This window comes from Diaphorina citri, unplaced genomic scaffold, assembly GCF_000475195.1.
Source record: "Diaphorina citri unplaced genomic scaffold, Diaci psyllid genome assembly version 1.1 scaffold429, whole genome shotgun sequence".
Lineage (NCBI taxonomy): Eukaryota > Metazoa > Arthropoda > Insecta > Hemiptera > Psyllidae > Diaphorina > Diaphorina citri.
The window spans coordinates 68,970-88,520 of NW_007377864.1; the positions used below are offsets into that span (position 1 = coordinate 68,970).

At 44.7% G+C, this 19,551-nt stretch overlaps 1 protein-coding gene across 1 annotated transcript; it reads right to left on the reverse strand.

Moving 5' to 3' along the window:
- Positions 1 to 334: 334 nt before the first annotated feature.
- Positions 335 to 18,983, reverse strand: LOC103508735 (vacuolar protein sorting-associated protein 13D-like). Its single transcript, XM_026823254.1, has 20 exons — positions 18,842 to 18,983; positions 18,036 to 18,221; positions 17,169 to 17,305; positions 16,333 to 16,884; positions 14,378 to 16,070; positions 13,435 to 14,228; positions 11,717 to 12,014; positions 10,638 to 10,774; positions 9,256 to 10,353; positions 8,568 to 9,178; positions 7,418 to 8,535; positions 6,749 to 7,041; positions 5,982 to 6,683; positions 5,634 to 5,925; positions 4,239 to 5,470; positions 3,260 to 3,610; positions 2,544 to 2,727; positions 1,775 to 1,931; positions 1,641 to 1,674; positions 335 to 977 (listed from the first exon to the last, which is right to left on the reverse strand). The coding sequence occupies exons 2-20, from the start codon at positions 18,211 to 18,213 to the stop codon at positions 624 to 626; spliced, it is 10,215 nt and encodes a 3,404-aa protein (XP_026679055.1). The 5' UTR covers positions 18,214 to 18,221; positions 18,842 to 18,983; the 3' UTR covers positions 335 to 623.
- Positions 18,984 to 19,551: the final 568 nt, after the last annotated feature.

Here is a 19,551-nt window from a genome sequence, read left to right on the forward strand (position 1 = left end):
TATTATTATTAATTGTCGACACTTTATTGATAATAAGATTATACTAATGAGCTATTAAGCTAACTTTGAGAAAATGAGTAGGTACCTATGTAAATTTTTTGACGATGGTGGGCATCAAACCCGAAACCTCCTGCATGGTAAGCAAGTTCGTTACCAGTGGACTGACCGTGTTCTTTGATTTCGCAGGTCAGTGGGAAAAGATAGAATCAACACTTCGCCGCTACGTGATACAGCATAGGGTTAAAGCGAGTATACTCACCCTAACCCTTGGTATAACCCAACTGGAAGATGAACAACATGAGGATAGAAACATCTACCTGTACTTGTGCTTCGTGTTTATAAACCTTTCATTGACCCATTTTAACACATAACTCGATTTCGCGAAAAATATCACTTGTACCCTTTGTGAACTAGGGTGTACATTTAAATAATAAAAAAAGTGTAAACCAAAAGCCTCCTTTCAGAGGTATCACGTAGACCTGACAGATAGACCTGGTCAGGTGTACCTGACAGTGTATGTGCTCATCAGGTATCATGTAGACCTGACAGACGGATCTGAACAGGTGTACCTGTTAGGTCTACCTGATAGTGAGTGACTGGCCCAAGTTGCATGACTTTACTGTTTACTCCTCAAGGAATGGTTCCTGTACCAGCGTATGCTGTCGCTCCTGGTAAACATTCCTGGCGTAGTTAATCTGTTGAGATACCCAGGACGCGACCGCCTCGCTATCACAAATCACCCGAGGCCGCTTGATCTGTGCCTCCTCCGAGTCGGCACTATACGTGGGCGGCAAACGCACGCACAGTTCCATATAGTGTTGCGGCCGAGGCTGCGGCTTGGTACGGCAAATACACGAGTAGACATCGCCCAGGCAGTGCTTGAAGATGATTGCCGGCGTGCCGCTGCTAGTCGTGAAGATTCGGAGCATTTCGGACGAGATGACGATGCGAAGGTCTTCCTCTCCACTCATGAGGACCTGGAGGTGAGAGGAAATTTTTAGGGGTTGGATGGAAGAGAATACCTCACAAATCTGTGAGAGGAACCTACAAACAGGAAGGGTTCACTCTTGGATCTCCTGTCCTTCTCCCTTCAATTTCGGGACGATAAGACATCCGCTGTTACAGTTAGTTCCCTCTATCAAACCTCTCAAGCCATTAGCACAAAGTGGCTGGCCCAAGCCGGCTTGCACAAGTGAATCGTAGCGTGTGAACCAAGGCTTGAAGTTTGCACAACCGAACAAACCGGCATGCGGCATGTGCAAGCCAATTTGTGCAAATGGCCTGAGCGTGTAACCTCACCTTTAGGTAAACAATTGGTGAGCTATCGTCAGACCAAGGTGGGAAGAAGGGGCAAAGACCTAAGATGTTAGTCCCTTCTTAAAATAAATGCTTAAAAAAAATAAATAATAATAATAATAGTGCTTATTTATGCTGCTCGCATAGGACTGAAAAGTCCCTTTACTCCAGCAGTAGGCTACTACTATTATTGGGGTCAAATTCTCAAATTATATTGAGGATAAAATTCCATACCTCGGCTGGGATTGAACCCACGCCCTCCTGTTTACCAGTCGAGCACCTTGACCACTACACCACCGAGGCAGGTGGTAATAAAAAAATAATGTAGGAAGAGTGCCCTCTACCTCGTAAGCCATGACATCTCCGAGGTAATTCATTCTCGTTCATCAGATAGGATGGAACTCCTGCCCCACTGCCTGCCGCTGCTATACACCGCATCAGGACCCGTAGGCCCCACTACCACACCGGGTGGTCTAACACAGGTGTGGGTACGACCGGTTGACTACTCCGGACGTTGAATCCCGCACTGCAGAGGCAGTCTCGGGAGGCAAAGTCGAGAACCCTACGGACGGGTTTGGGTGACCCGTGCTCTACTAGACCTCTGCCGAAACCGGAGATCAGACCGCGCTCCCCTTCTGGTGGCCGCCCCTGAGATGATGGAAACAAGAAACAAATGAAATTAATTATTTAAAGAAGTGAAAATAATAATAATAAAGATTTCACTCAGCGCTAGTTAGCATAGTTGGTACTGCGTCTGCCTTGTAAGCGCTAAGGCCGCGGGTTCGATTCCCGCCCGGGGCGGATTTTATCCTGATGGATAATGTTCGTTCTCGGAACGGCTGGCTTTCTCCTATTCCTGTATTCCTTCTCTCTTCGATTTCGGGACGATAAGACCATATTAGCAGTTACAGTTCCCCTCTGTCAAACCTCTTAAAAAAAAAAAAAAAAAAAAAAAAAAAAGATTTCACTAGGTGAACTTCAAAATTTTCTGATAGAATACCTACCCCATTTTCATCGAAGATGCATAATTTTGTGCCAAGTTAGTCTATTGAGAGTGAAACAACCCAGCTTAGTTGATAGAGCGTCTGCCTTGCAAGCGCTAGGTCGCCTATTCGATTCCCGCCCGGGGCGGATTTTATCCTGATGGGATAATGTTCGTTCTCGGAACAACTGGCTTTACCCTATCTTCCTTTTCTCTTCGATTTCGGGACGATAATCAAACCTTAAAAAAAAAAGCTGAAACTTACCTTCATAAGTTTGTCTGAACACTGACGTCACACCACCCAGCACTCCCAGACCAAGACCTTTCAGACCCGCCATAATATGGTCCCCACCACTACCGCCGTGACTTTGTCTGATCTTCTGTCTGGCCTCCTCATGCTGCTCATCTAGGATTACTTTCCCCAGACCGTCTGACAGGGACTCCGTCACCTAAAGGCGAGAAAACAAGAGAAAAGTTTTTTAAAATACGGTCGAACTTAACTAATTTGTATTTTTTTTTTTTTTTTTTTTTTTTTTTGGGTCTTCTAATTAAAAAAGGTTTTTTTTTTTAACAATAGAGGGGTCCGGCTTTTTTTATCTAGGTCTCTCAATTACAAAAGGTTTTCTTACTTACAAATGAAGGGTCCAGCGGTCCAGCCAGCTTGGTTGGTAGCGCGTCTGCCTTGTAAGCGCTAGTCCGCGGGGTTTGATTCCCACCCGGGGCGGATTTTATCCTGAACGGATAATGTTCGTTCTTGGAATGGCTGGCTTTAACCTATCCTGTCTTCTCTCTTCGATTTCAGGACGATAAGGCCTTAGAGTTACAGTTCCTTCTTCCAAACCTCTTTTTTTTAGAAATGATAATGTAAAGGAGGCTATTGTAAAGACACATATTGTAAAGAGCCTCTCAGGTTTACAACAAATGGTTTCTTTAGATTTAGGTTATGAGTTATGAGAGAATAGGGTTCAGATCTCTACTCACCTTAGCGGCAGAGTTGGACAGCCCATGGGTGACATTCTTGACCAGGCTCATCGGACTGCCCTCCAAGAACAACCCGGATACGCCATCCGATAAATCATTCATCAGCCCCACCGGATTCCCCAAGAAATCCACCGAACCAAGAATATTGTACGCTTGCCACTTCAGTATGTTCTTGTAATGCTTGAGGATCCCGTTCAGTATAAACTGACACGTTTCGAAGAGATGCTCGCGAGTAAACTGTTGCAGGTCGATGGAGGCGTCTTCGAATTTGAGCAGTTTGAGGTTCAGGCGCTTCTTGATGGCGCGCAAATCGGGCGGGAGCATTGCGGACGTCACCACGCTTAGCTTGACCTGAGGCGAGGGGAAGTAAGAAGAGTGTGTAGGAATTAGTTATGTAGTGATCTGAACTCAGAAAAAAACAACCACCTAAGACCAGTCACGAACAATCAGGCGGCTTGATGAAAATTCAATCAGTTCCACCTGACACCTGATGCCGTCCACTCACTATCAGGTAGACCTGACAGATACCTGGTGAGCACACATACTATCAGGTGTCAGGTTGAACCGATTGAATTTTCATCAATTATCACGTTATCAGGTCTCTTTCAGGTCGCCTGATAGTGAGTGGCTGGCCTAAGGTACCATCGTGCCCAAAGAAATAAGAACATTGTCTTTAAGTGTTGAACATTTTCGTCAGATCCTATCAAAATAAGACAAACCGTTCGAAATGTAGAGCTAAACAAGGAATTTCTTTAAAAGAACTCCTTTAGGGACGTTGAAGACCGATTCCTTTAGATATGTGTTGCATTTTTTTTTTATATATATTTTTTTTATCTACATATAACAAATATACCCCCCGCGAGAGTAAACAAACAAATAGAATCTTACGTATTCTCGTTTTATCAAAGAGTAGAGACAAACTACATGGAAAATCATCGAGTTAGAAATTACTTTGAATTGAAAGTGAAAATCCGCTTACCTGTTTGAGAGATAGTTGCAGTTTTCCGAAATAATAGCGACGTGCATGTACAGAAGCAACCTCCGTGATGATCCGTTGTATCTCCGACTCATCATTTGTATTCTCTGATGCTCTCTCTTGTTCTATACAGTAATCTGTGAACGCTATCACTTTGAGGAATAGCTTCTCTTCCAGTATCACAGACAAAGGTTTCACTTTGATCTGTAAGCTCTGAATAATCTCCACGTTCATGTTATCATCTGGTGAGGGCAGGTCTCGATCACAGCTCATTTGAATACAGGGCATGTTGAGTTCGTTCTGGTCCAGGGACTTTGGGTTTGGACATACATACAGGATGGTAGGACATTGTGCACCAAACAGTTCATTGTCTACTTGTATGTCTTGGATAGACAGGTGAATACTCTCACGGTTTCTTATCCGATGGATATCCAGTAGGATAGAGGTGAGCTGAGCAAACAAGAGTTCCTCAGGGGGACTACGAGATACAAGACTAATCCCCATCCCATGGGGGAGATGAACATTAAGTTCAAACTGAGTAGAGTACGTGTTAACATCCATGTCATCACGGAGTATACGGGATGGCTTGGACTGGAGTGCATTCCATTCCTTCCCCTCTGCGATGATGTAGGAGTTGATCTCTTTGATATCACATATCTTGAGTACACAGGTAGGCCCATCTGTTGTAACGTTGAGTGAGAGGAACCCAGAACCAGGACGTAGTTTCTGTCGACACACGGCTGTCTCTAATGCTATCCCGGTGTTAGTCATCTGATGCGTGATGAGCTGAGGGGGACCAAGAACTGCCTCATTTCCAGCGCGCAGACCAAAGAATCCTTCCTTGGCCTGAACACACATATTCTTATGTGCACAACACAGGCGACCATCCTCGGTAAACCGCCAGGTCTGTGTAGAGGATCTCCTCTGATCTGGTCTCCTTAGACATAGACCGACATAGTTCCCAGGCTGTGGTGCAGGACCATTGATATCTAACACCATGATCTTACTGGAGCTGTAACTTGTCTTCCTGGAGTCACGGGGGGGACTACTCCCCTCATGCTGGAGTTGTCCCTCACTACTCATACGCCATAGCTGTGATCTCTTGCCTGGCTCCTTCCTGTTCAGCAACACTTGGCCTGAACCATCTACCACATCCAGTACGAGTTGTTGACTATACACATCTAGAGGATCAAACGCATCTGTATCTACATGTTTGAATGTACCAGAGAATGCGAGTATAGCCATGAGTCTCATATTATTCAGAAGCACAGTGAGTTTGTTCAGATCAGAACGTTTCCTATAGTGTATCTCTGCTTGAACATTATCATTCACCGCTTTCATCGGTTGTAGTATATTGGTGAATACGTTGGAACGTTTGTTAACAGGTTGAGAATGCGATGTAGATAAAGTTCTCATAGGTAAGACCAGGGCCACTGCCTAGCTTGTTCAAATCATAATTCTCTGAGACATTACCTGGTGCTACAAGTGTTAGGATATGAGGTTTGTCAGGTTCATCCCATGCATAAGGTACTGTACAGTTGGGTCTTATTGTACTCTGCTTGACACTACTCGTCACTGAGACCTGATAGAACTGAAGAGGCACCTTGGAGAAGTTGTCAATGCGAATAGGAGGAGGCATTGTGTTGGCATCGGTAAATACAATGAAATACGTCGCTCTCTGCAATACAATCTCACAGCGGAGGAAGTACGTAGAAATGATAATGTAAAGGAGGCTATTGTAAAGACACATATTGTAAAGAGCCTCTCAGGTTTACAACAAATGGTTTCTTTGCAATCATCTATAATACACAGGTTCAGATTATTCACATATACTTCCGCCTCTTGGAATTGTAGAGCAGACTGTTGCAATGTGAAGTCCGTGGTGTCATGCTTCCCCTGGGAGTTACTAGAGGGGAGAGCATTGCGTGTCAACCACAGGGCCGCTTCCTCTAGATTTCCATTACATCGCTCCAGGGCCTCACTACAATCATTCTCTGTGAATCCCATGTTAGATAACTGTCGGATACAATTCTGAATGTTCGCCGGTTTAGTCCTAGGATCTCGCACGGCTGCTAATGTTTGTTTAGGTAGAGAGGTTAACATTTGTTGGAACATCTTCATATCATGATAGGAAAGACGTATGTTGAGTTCTGCGATATGTATACGTAATATTTTGGTAGGGTCTCCCTCAGCTCCGTTGATCTCAAGGTAAACAGTGACAGGGTCTATGATAGACAGAGCAGTCTCATCCTCCATACCTAGGATACAGGAGAACATTTCACAATGGTTGAGATGTAGACACAACGGTTTCTGAACATCATTAGACTTGTACGTGATGATGGTTGTCATCTTGAGAATGACAGCATTGGTATCCCACTGGGAGGTATCCTCTACTATAACAAACTCTGAGTCTGTGACATTGAGTTTCATTTGGAATGGTAGATGTTCCTGTGGAGGGGTTTCTGAACATCATTAGACTTGTACGTGATGATGGTTGTCATCTTGAGAATGACAGCATTAGTATCCCACTGGGAGGTATCCTCTACTATAACAAACTCTGAGTCTGTGACATTGAGTTTCATTTGGAATGGTAGATGTTCCTGTGGAGTGACATGATGAGCACTGGCAGGGTTCAGACGTACTGTAGGGATATTACTGAGTACGATATTATCCATGATAAAGTTCTGTACAATCTCCCACCAGTCTAATATAGCCATGAGTCTCATATTATTCAGAAGCACAGTGAGTTTGTTCAGATCAGAACGTTTCCTGTAGTGTATCTCTGCTTGAACATTATCATTCACCGCTTTCATCGGTTGTAGTATATTGGTGAATACGTTGGAACGTTTGTTAACAGGTTTAGTTTTTTATGTAATTAGATACGTGTAAAAGACGAGTATAGTTATTCCCCCCAATACATTTCTATAGAACACAAAATGACAGCGCCGCAGGCGAAAATTTTTTCGAGAAAATTTAAGTAGCACCTTCAAGGTTGCATACTTTTTTTTAATGACCAAAGTCTTTTTCTCGTTTTACAGGCTTTGAAATATTCCCAAAACTTTTTCATGAAGAGACAAAATTTCAGCGCCGCAGGCGAAATTTTTGAGAGATTATATGTTGCCCCTTCATGGTTGCATACTTTTTTTCATTCGCATAGGCATGGATTTCATCAAGACTCTCGCCTATATTATAAGTGAGTAGCGCCCGGAGTAGCTTGTACTGGGGGAGATCAATAGAAGCTGCTAGCTTGGATAGAACACCTTTGATACTCATATCCGGTACTTTCTTACTGAAGTGACTCATCAGATTCCGTTCTACTTGTAACTTGAGTTGACACTTCTCACTGAGTAATGCAGGACCTTGCTTCTCTATCCAGTAGTTATTCATCGTCAGGAATGCATGGACACACTGAGGACTATCAAATGCAATGGGATGTCGCTTCCCCATGTAAAGGTCCATACTCATGAGTTTTACCCGGAGTACATCTAGCAGACAGTGGGGTCCTTCATATGCAGGATTGATTGTACTAATAGTTCCCGGGTCACCGGACGATTTGAATGTGTTCTTCACAACCAGTTGTCCCAGGTCTGCTATAAGTAGCTGATCATAGTTAGAACTTACAGGGACGAGGATGATGGGTGAAGCAGCATGGATCTCTAGCAGGAGTCTCATGCCAGGACCTTGATCTTCTACCCACTGTGAGGAGGATCGGATGACACCCAGTAACTTCTGCAACTGTTGGAAGTGTCTGAGAAACGCTTGTAACTCGGCTACAAAGCGTTGTGTATGCGTGTAGATAACACACGGGAGATCTAACTTGAGATAGGTATCGTACAGTCTAGAGTGACGTCTATCTTTATCTGAAAATCGCTGCACAAACAGTTTCAAATCAGAAGAGATGAAGCGTTGATTATACAACGTGCTGAACTCTGGTGTGAGATCAGACAAGCTGAGTGACCCAATAGTTCCCTGTAGCGTCACCACCGCGCCTAAGTTTGCATAGTTAGCGCCTGTCATGCGGCATTGGAGCGCGGAGACATTAGCGCGCGCTACTTCATACTCTGTCTTGTTCAGTACAAGGGAGAGAGACTTGACACCTATATCCCATTCTGTTTGGAACGTGATGGTCTCCTTGTCTGGACTCAGATAACACTTGTCTCCCATCTCATCGCTGGAAGGATAGGAGAATGCCGGTGTATCCAGTGTGCTGGGTTCACTCGCGTCAGGGACATCTGCTCCGGAGATACCGAAGAAATCCAGCACAACTACCCAGGACTCTACATTCACTACAATGTCCAAACTATTGAAATCCACAGCAATGCTACGGTTTACATAGAGAATGCCGGTGTATCCAGTGTGCTAGGTTCACTCGCGTCAGGGACATCTGCTCCGGAGATGCCGAAGAAATCCAGCACAACTACCCAGGACTCTACATTCACTACAATGTCCAAACTATTGAAATCCACAGCAATGCTACGGTTTACATTAGAGTGATGGCTGCGTGGTGCACTTGTATCATACAGGAGTACATTGATATGGACCAGGTTATCCTCCCGGAACATATTGGGTGACATCTTCTCCCGTGGTGAGGGCGGGGGTGTCTGAGGGCAGAACTCGGGAGGGGGCCGATGGTTCCCGTACCCCCCATAGCGTGGTGTCTCTCGCCTCTCTTTACTCTTCTCACGCGCGGATTTCTTCACATGGGTGGCGCCGAACACGGTATCGGTCTCCAAATGATCAGGGAGGGAGTTGGTCAGGCCTGGTTTGAGCAGGGTCTGTGAGGTGGTGACAGGGCCGGACACATCGGGGCAGGACGTGGACAGGAAGGCAGAAGGTTGAGGAGGCAGGGATGGCTCACAGCTTGTGTTGGAGACGACGATACAGCGATGTTTGGAGTCTGGTTCTTTCAGGAGATCCTCCATGATGAGAGATCGTAGCGACATCTGTGAGTGACATAATAATGAGGGAAATGAGTGTATATCTCTAGCAGGAGTCTCATGCCAGGACCTTGATCTTCAACCCACTGTGAGGAGGATCGGATCACACCCAGTAACTTCTGCAACTGTTGGAAGTGTCTGAGAAACGCTTGTAACTCGGCTACAAAGCGTTGTGTATGCGTGTAGATAACACACGGGAGATCTAACTTGAGATAGGTATCGTACAGTCTAGAGTGACGTCTATCTTTATCTGAAAATCGCTGCACAAACAGTTTCAAATCAGAAGAGATGAAGCGTTGATTATACAACGTGCTGAACTCTGGTGTGAGATCAGACAAGCTGAGTGACCCAATAGTTCCCTGTAGCGTCACCACCGCGCCTAAGTTTGCATAGTTAGCGCCTGTCATGCGGCATTGGAGCGCGGAGACATTAGCGCGCGCTACTTCATACTCTGTCTTGTTCAGTACAAGGGAGAGAGACTTGACACCTATATCCCATTCTGTTTGGAACGTGATGGTCTCCTTGTCTGGACTCAGATAACACTTGTCTCCCATCTCATCGCTGGAAGGATAAGAGAATGCCGGTGTATCCAGTGTGCTAGGTTCACTCGCGTCAGGGACATCTGCTCCGGAGATGCCGAAGAAATCCAGCACAACTACCCAGGACTCTACATTCACTACAATGTCCAAACTATTGAAATCCACAGCAATGCTACGGTTTACATTAGAGTGATGGCTGCGTGGTGCACTTGTATCATACAGGAGTACATTGATATGGACCAGGTTATCCTCCCGGAACATATTGGGTGACATCTTCTCCCGTGGTGAGGGCGGGGGTGTCTGAGGGCAGAACTCGGGAGGAGGCCGATGGTTCCCGTACCCCCCATAGCGTGGTGTCTCTCGCTTCTCTTTACCCTTCTCACGCGCGGATTTCTTCACATGGGTGGCGCCGAACACGGTCTCGGTCTCCAAATGATCAGGGAGGGAGTTGGTCAGGCCTGGTTTGAGCAGGGTCTGTGAGGTGGTGACAGGGCCGGACACATCAGGGCAGGACGTGGACAGGAAGGCAGACGGTTGAGGAGGCAGGGATGGTTCACAGCTTGTGTTGGAGACGACGATACAGCGATGCTTGGAGTCTGGTTCTTTCAGGAGATCCTCCATGATGAGAGATCGTAGCGACATCTGTGAGTGACATAATAATGAGGGAAATGAGTGTAGAGTTAAAAGTGACATGAAAGATAAAAGGGCTAATAAAGCCTTACTGTATTATGTTTTTGAAATACAGACACTGCATGTCCTACTTCTATCATTATCAACGTCACAATAACCATTATAATGGTGATGCAAGATTTTGAAAAGGTTTTTCTTCTGCAATGTGACGTCACATTCCGACGCCAACGGTAGAATGGGATGACGTCATAACTAATTCAAAGTGTGAAGTGTTTTCATGGGGTCAGTTGTCTTACCTGAATATTAGTTTCATAGACATGTGACTTATCGTATTGTACAATCAGATCTCCTAGTGATAGTTCTACCAAACCTTGCTCTCCTTCTCCCAAGTCTGCTTTCAATTCCATCACAAAGTTGGGTAGCTCAAACGACACTGAAAACGAAATGTTACCTAACTTTAGAGAACCTTGTACTTTATACTGTTTTAAGAGAACTTGTATGGAATTTTTAGAGACCTTTAATGGGTGCAATAGTCCTACTAATTGGACTCCACGGTTGGTCCAGTGGTAACGCGCTTGCTTGCCATGCAGAAGGTCCCGGGTTCGAATCCCACCATCGACTAAAATTTGTACTCGTTTTTCGATTGCAAATATTTCAACGGGTTACTTTCTGGTGTTCTCGTGTTGACCCAGCACCTAAATGGGAAGTATTGTGTCTCTTCTCGCCCATCTGATGAGAGGCATACTACGGGATGGACATGCTACGACACAGGCCACATGCGTCTAATGTAGCAGTTGTTCCATTGCTACGAAAAAAAAACGGCGGTGGAACACTCATCTTTTAAAAACCCAAATCTTTAAATCTTTAAAGATGTGGAGATATACCAGTGGAGATATTGAAGTAGAAACATACTTATCCACAACAGAGACGGACTGTAAAGTAATATTGAACAAGATATGGAGTAATATGAACTAAGGTGACCGAACGTATACGTGACGAATAAGTGTGCGTGAACCTTAAACGTAGAAACACACCACTATCACATCACGTCACGGCAGGTTACGTGTACTCATGGGGAGTAAGATGCGAGCAGTATAAATAAGCACTATTATTATTATTATTATTATTATTATTATTTTCCTCTTGTTTCTTCTTATTAGTCGCCAACATCCTGACTCTCAGTGCAGGATCTAAATCCTAGCCTAGCCTAGCCTGGCTCTGTTCATAAACCAAGTACTCCAAGTAGTTACTAGTGGAGGAGGGTCATTTACCTTTCAGCATGCGCACCACTTCCCCCGTGATTGCCTGGAGGTTGCTTTGATAGAGCGACAGGTCTGAGTGTCTGAGAGGATCCTATTCTCCCAGGCAAGCTCACACTCCCAAGGTTCTATGAATGGTTCCCAGCCAGATAGGACGCGGTTATAATAGAGTATACTAAAGGAGCTGCAGGAGCAACTGCCGCGGTCATGTGTCATGTTGCGGAAGAATGTCATATTGCGGCATACAAACTCGAGGAGCGGCACATCAGAGTCGCGACAATCATCTATAATACACAGGTTCAGATTATTCACATACACTTCCGCCTCTTGGAATTGTAGAGCAGACTGTTGCAATGTGAAGTCCGTGGTGTCATGCTTCCCCTGGGAGTTACTAGAGGGGAGAGGGAACGGGCACTAGTCTTGATTTTAAATCATTACATGAAAGTAAAATCAAAAAATCAAATCAAGAATGATAACAAACTGAATATTAAACAAATTAGGTAGGTATAGGTACAAGGTACATAGGTACTGCTTTTCTCTCATCACGATCGAATAAACTACGATCGAATAAGGCTAAAAAATTCCCGGTGCGACGGGCCCAGCTTGTTCGCTTTCGGGACGATAGAACCTTAGCAGTTACAGTTCCCCTATTGGTACAAGTAGGGCCATCGGCTTTAATAAACGCCCTTGGTCACTCCGACCTGGTTACATCTTTTGTGACATTGACATTTTTTGTGGGGGCACGGTTGGTCGGTTGGTCCAGTGGTAACGCGCTTGCTTGCCATGCAGAAGGTCCCGGGTTCGAATCCCACCATCGACAAAAATTTGTTAGTGGTAACGTGCTTGCTTGCCATGCAGAAGGTCCCGGGTTCGAATCCCACCATCGACAAAAATTTGTACTCGTTTTTCGATTGCAAATAATTTACGGGTTACTTTCTGGTTCTCGTGTTGACCCAGCACCTAAATGGGAAGTATTTGTCTTCTTCTCGCCCATCTGATGAGAGGCATACTACGGGATGGGCATGTTAACTCACACCGTAAATGGGAAGTATTGTGTCTCTTCTCGCCCATCTGATGAGAGGCATACTACGGGATGGGCATGCTACGACACAGACGGAAAGTATGTGTCTTCTTCTCGCCCATCTGATGAGAGGCATACTACGGGATGGGCATGCCGCATGCTACGACACAGGCCACAAGCGTCTAATGTAGCAGTTGTTCCATTGCTACGAAATAAAAACGGCGGTGGAACACCTTTCTCCTGACCTGTCCTCCATATCTTCGATTTCGGGACGATAAGACCTACGCTAAGTTGTTACAGTTCCCTCTATCAAATCTCTTGGGGGGAAGCTCTTCACTCACGTCATATCACTCCGCAGTTTGGTGTTGAGCGAGTACAAGTTCATGTCGTATTACTATCGTAATATCATATTACTATCGATTTCATTATACACTTTGCCTAAGAGCGCTAGGCATTTCATAGAATGACTAGGTATTCTATAGATTGCCGGTAACATAAATAATAATAAAACCTAGTAACATATTCAACTCACGTCATATTACTCCGCAGTTTCGTGTTGAGCGAGTACAAGTTCATGTCGTATTACTATCGATTTCATCATATTACTATCGATTTCATTATACACTTTGCCTAAGAGCGCTAGGCATTTCATAGAATGACTAGTGATGGATTTCACCAACGACTTAATGAGAGATTTAACTAATCAAAGAATTTTCAATCATCCAAAAAGGATATTTAAATAAGATAAAAAGGAGTTTTTATTGGTCCAAATAAGAGTTTTTAGTGATCCAAAAAGGAGGAGTTTTTAAAAACTCCTATTTGAATCAAGAATGCGATGTAGATAAAGTTTTCATAGGTAAGACCAGGGCCACTGCCTAGCTTGTTCAAGTCATAATTCTCTGAGACATTGCCTGGTGCTACAAGTGTTAGGATATGAGGTTTGTCAGGTTCATCCCATGCATAAGGTACGGTACAGTTGGGTCGTATTGTACTCTGCTTGACACTACTCGTCACTGAGACCTGATAGAACTGAAGAGGCACCTTGGAGAAGTTGTCAATACGAATAGGAGGAGGCATTGTGTTGGCATCGGTAAATACAATGAAATACGTCGCTCTCTGCAATACAATCTCACAGCGGAGGAAGTACGTACCTCCACTTGTATCTCTGAGTATAATATGAAACGAGTTGTTAGAATCTGTCTTGTTCACTTTGAATCCCCCGGACCACAGACAGTAAGGTTGATCCAGCAACCTGACACATAGGAGCTGATCCTTGTCCAGGCGTGGCCAATGAAATGCAAGATGAGACTCAGGCATGGCTTGTAGGAATGTACTCTGCGCCGTGGGGTTACTAATCTCAGAGGCAAAACACTTTTGCGCAAACTCCAACTTGTGTGAGGACTTGTTGTGAATCTGATAGTGTGGTGTCAGCGTGACTATGGTTGTATTGGAGTAGCGCCCTCTCCCAGGCCGTATGTCAATTCCTATCACAAAGATGAGTTCTTCAGGATGATGATTCTTGAGGTAAACTTTAAGTTTTCGCACTTGGATACCAGGAACAAGATGGAGTTGTTGACACCATTGTGGTACGCCACTCGGCTGAATACCATTTGGTTTATAGGATTGTCCTAACCTATCACAAAGATGAGTTCTTCAGGATGATGGTTCTTGAGGTAAACTTTAAGTTTTCGTACTTGGATACCAGGAACAAGATGGAGTTGTTGACACCATTGTGGTACGCCACTCGGCTGAATACCATTTGGTTTATAGGATTGTCCTATCCGTAGTACAAGGGTAGAGGGAGCATCGTGCTTATTGAATGAGAAGAGGAGGGGCTCCACCATACGTGCCATCTCATGTTCACTAAACTGTCCCGCTGCCTCTGTGACGGAACCCTCCTGTCTGAATACCAGAGGTAATGCTGTCTTGTTTAGAATCCAGTAGTGAGCACTCACTGTTATCTTAAGCTCTGTACCTACTCTATAACTAACCTGAGCATTCAGGTAAAGTTTCCTGTGTTCCTGATCCTGTAGCTTGACAGGAAACACAGCACTTGTCGTACCAGGTGCAATAGTAAAGCCTCCAGGTACTCTGTAGTTATCCAGATGGAAACAGACACCTATAGGTGCATCCACATCTATCTGATAGAGAGCAACCTCCTGTCCCTTGTTCAGATCCCCATGCACACAATCATTGAATGAATAGTGAAGATTAATAGGGAGAAGATTAACAAGTAGGATAGGACTTAGTAAGGAGATGGTATGGGCGGGTTGCATCCATAGTTGTTCAGCTTTATCACACGGATATTTATCTCTCTTGATAGCAGCTCGGAACCGATAGCTATACAACTGACCCCTGTTGCTATGACAGACACGTATTTCTTCCTCTACATCCCCCGGTGTGGTTATCTTATGCCAATAGATAGGACGGATACAGAACGCAAAGTATTGACCGGATGGTTGCTTACTCTTCTCTAGAGGTCTGATAGAGAGCTGTGCGTCAGTGTAGGCGAGAGGCATGGGTTGACAGGATCCCTCAGGAATGATAATGTTCTTAGTGGGTTCCCGGGCTTGCGCAGGTTTCTCTAGTTTCACCTCGACGGTTTGTTTGAGTTTGTTGTGAAGGAGAAGTGAGGATCGTACAGTGACTAGTTTCTTAGCAGTTCCATCCAGGGTGACTTCAAACACAAGTCTGGCATGTGACAGGCCGGATGCTGCGGTCTCCGGTTCTGCATGACGGAAGTACACGCCGACCTTGTCTACAGTGACAGGATCCACTGGTTTCCATCCTTCTACTCTCACACTTAGTTGATGTGCACATAGCTTGTGTGTGTTTAGATGACGTCGTTTGGTTTGTTCGTTGAATGAGAAGGGTACGGTTTCATCAGGCATCACAAGGAGCCAGTTCTCACTTTGTTCTACTGAACTCCTTCGGTTTCTATTCAGCTCAGACAAGTTATCTGTTGTCGTGAGGAGGGTGCAATATTTGAGGACACATCCCGTGTTATTATACAAAGCGAATGGAACGAATGGTGACCGCCGTCTGTATCCACTGGGACTACCAAGCTGTTTATTAGGATCAACATCCCTGTCCTTACTCATCTGGTTTGGATTCAGATAGTCCGCTATCCAGTTCTCCTTCACAACAGAGTACAGGTCTATGAGTGTACTGGTAATGTTCAGATTTAATGATTGCCTGGAGGTTGCTTTGATAGAGCGACAGGTCTGAGTGTCTGAGAGAATCCTATTCTCCCAGGCAAGCTCACACTCCCAAGGTTCTATGAATGGTTCCCAGCCAGATAGGACGCGGTTATAATAGTGTATACTAAGGGAGGAGCAGGAGCAACTGCCGCGGTCATGTGTCATGTTGCGGAAGAATGTCATATTGCGGCATACAAACTCGAGGAGCGGCACATCAGAGTCGAAAATCAAATTAAGAATGATAATAAACTGAATATTATACAAATTAGGTAGGTACATAGGTACTGCTTTTCTCTAATCACGATCGAATAAACTACGGGCTAAAAAAAATCCCGGAGGGACGGGCCTTGTTCGCTTTCGGGACGATAGAACCTTAGCAGTTACAGTTCCCCTATTGGTACAAGTAGGGCCATCGGCTTTAATAAACGCCCTTGGTCCACTGCGATCTGGTTAGATCTTTTGTGACATTGATACAGTTCCCCTAAGGCATTCTCTTCCATCCAAAACTTACCTGAAAATTCTCCTGTCTCTCTGAACTCGTATATCCCGTAGCATCCAGATCAGAGGCCAAGTCGTCTATAGACTCATGCATAAGCGACGCAATGGTTTCCCGCTCAATACTGAGCTGTATCACCGTGTCGTGTAGCACCGGCTTGCCCCCATCACGACAACTGTACAACTTGTCTATACGCAGGAGTTCGTATTCTGATTGATTCCTGGAAACAGTAGAATAGATCAGTTGAGGCCGATGGTTCCCGTACCCCCCATAGCGTGGTGTCTCTCGCTTCTCTTTACCCTTCTCACGCGCGGATTTCTTCACATGGGTGGCGCCGAACACGGTCTCGGTCTCCAAATGATCAGGGAGGGAGTTGGTCAGGCCTGGTTTGAGCAGGGTCTGTGAGGTGGTGACAGGGCCGGACACATCAGGGCAGGACGTGGACAGGAAGGCAGACGGTTGAGGAGGCAGGGATGGTTCACAGCTTGTGTTGGAGACGACGATACAGCGATGCTTGGAGTCTGGTTCTTTCAGGAGATCCTCCATGATGAGAGATCGTAGCGACATCTGTGAGTGACATAATAATGAGGGAAATGAGTGTAGAGTTAAAAGTGACATGAAAGATAAAAGGGCTAATAAAGCCTTACTGTATTATGTTTTTGAAATACAGACACTGCATGTCCTACTTCTATCATTATCAACGTCACAATAACCATTATAATGGTGATGCAAGATTTTGAAAAGGTTTTTCTTCTGCAATGTGACGTCACATTCCGACGCCAACGGTAGAATGGGATGACGTCATAACTAATTCAAAGTGTGAAGTGTTTTCATGGGGTCAGTTGTCTTACCTGAATATTAGTTTCATAGACATGTGACTTATCGTATTGTACAATCAGATCTCCTAGTGATAGTTCTACCAAACCTTGCTCTCCTTCTCCCAAGTCTGCTTTCAATTCCATCACAAAGTTGGGTAGCTCAAACGACACTGAAAACGAAATGTTACCTAACTTTAGAGAACCTTGTACTTTATACTGTTTTAAGAGAACTTGTATGGAATTTTTAGAGACCTTTAATGGGTGCAATAGTCCTACTAATTGGACTCCACGGTTGGTCCAGTGGTAACGCGCTTGCTTGCCATGCAGAAGGTCCCGGGTTCGAATCCCACCATCGACTAAAATTTGTACTCGTTTTTCGATTGCAAATATTTCAACGGGTTACTTTCTGGTGTTCTCGTGTTGACCCAGCACCTAAATGGGAAGTATTGTGTCTCTTCTCGCCCATCTGATGAGAGGCATACTACGGGATGGACATGCTACGACACAGGCCACATGCGTCTAATGTAGCAGTTGTTCCATTGCTACGAAAAAAAAACGGCGGTGGAACACTCATCTTTTAAAAACCCAAATCTTTAAATCTTTAAAGATGTGGAGATATACCAGTGGAGATATTGAAGTAGAAACATACTTATCCACAACAGAGACGGACTGTAAAGTAATATTGAACAAGATATGGAGTAATATGAACTAAGGTGACCGAACGTATACGTGACGAATAAGTGTGCGTGAACCTTAAACGTAGAAACACACCACTATCACATCAACACTCATCTTTTTTTTTTTTTTAAAAAGTCCCCCATTTCAATGTAATGTAGAGAGCCTGGCTCTGTTCATAAACCAAGTACTCCAAGTAGTTACTAGTGGAGGAGGGTCATTTACCTTTCAGCATGCGCACCACTTCCCCCGCCTCCTCTTGTTTCTTCTTATTAGCCGCCAACATCCTAGCTCTCAGTGCAGGATCTAAATCCAGGGGCGACACAGTCACATGGGCGTCCCCATCTTCCTCCTGAATGTCCCCTAGTCTCGCCCCCAGCAGACCAGAGGCGCCACAACTCATATCGTCACCTGGGAGAGAAGAGAAAAATCAGAAGGGACTTTTCCGTCCTACGCCGCTGGCAGTCCGAATAAAAATTTGGAGAAATATATATACAATTTTCCTCCCCCCTCCCTGAAGGCGTTTCTTTTCATTGCCATCATTCAATTTTAATTTTTAATAAACCTTTATTTATATTGTTTATAGTCAGCTCCCATGGCGTAGTGGTCACTGCACTCGCCTTGCACGCGGGAGACCCGGGTTCGAAATTTGTATCATGCAGATAATTGATTCCGTGACTGGCTGTTGCGGGGCCCACTCAGCCTCGTGAGAAAAATGAGTAGCTATGACATATAAATGCGCATAGCGACCGGTGCCAGCATGGTAGGTAAACATTGAATTGTAGGATTATTGAGATATTGGGAAAATCCTACAATGCTGCAGTGAGCACCAAAGTTGTGACATAATAACGCAAAGAAATTGCATTTACATTTTTTATATTGTTTATAATTTCGTTCACAATACAGCATTAATTATATTACATTAATTATATTAGTAGAAGCGGGTTGAGTTTCTACGAATCCACCACATCCTTTAGGTCTGTTTCCCCCCACAACACCTAAGCCTCGGAGTGGGCTTTCTGTGTACTTACCGCTAGGGTCTGACGTAGCGCTAGTGTTGAGTAGAGTATCAATAGTTTCCAATAGTTGTTCATACTGTTGACGAGACAGTGATACACGGAGTGGTGTCACTACGCTGCCAGTGATCTGAAATCAGGATTGACACCACCTTGTATATTAGTAAATTTTAAGCCTCATTCCCACTTGTGAGTTTCATCCGATTTTTTTCCCGAATGTCCTGTCAGGAAATGTAATTTAAAAGAGAGTGTTCCCACTTACGCACGACACGATTTTTAGTCCGTCCATCCTTTATTATTACAATAGTAATAAAAAGGTATAAGGGACGGACTATTGTATTCGCTTCGGTGTCTGTCAGTCGGTCGGTCTGTCCCCTTCGTTCCCACTTGTGAGTTTCATCAGATTTTTTTTTCCGAATGTCCTGTTAGGAAATGTAATTTAAATGAGAGTGTTCCCACTTACGAACGACACGATTTTTTTCCGAACCAGAAGTGGGAACGGGAACTCGAAATCAGTCACTGTAAATCTCGCTCAGAAAAAGGAGACTCAATGGAAGCCAGCCTAGTTGAATTGGAATGTAGCGCATCTGCCCTGTAAGCGATAGGCCGCCGGTTCGATTCCCCGCGCGAATATTATCCTAAACAGATAAGGTTCGTGCACGGAACGACTGGTTTTCTCCTATCCTGTACTCCTTCCTTTTTAGCCCGTCCTTCCTTTATTATTA

Coding starts and splice junctions, on each gene's coding strand:
- LOC103508735 (XM_026823254.1), bottom strand. CDS start 18,213: ATGAGTTGTGGCGCCTCTGGTCTGCTGGGGGCGAGACTAGGGGACATT. Junction 3,611..4,238: donor TGCAACTATCTCTCAAACAG/GTAAGCGGATTT, acceptor CCCTCGCCTCAG/GTCAAGCTAAGCGTGGTGAC. Junction 978..1,640: donor GAGATGTCATGGCTTACGAG/GTAGAGGGCACT, acceptor TCTCACCTCCAG/GTCCTCATGAGTGGAGAGGA.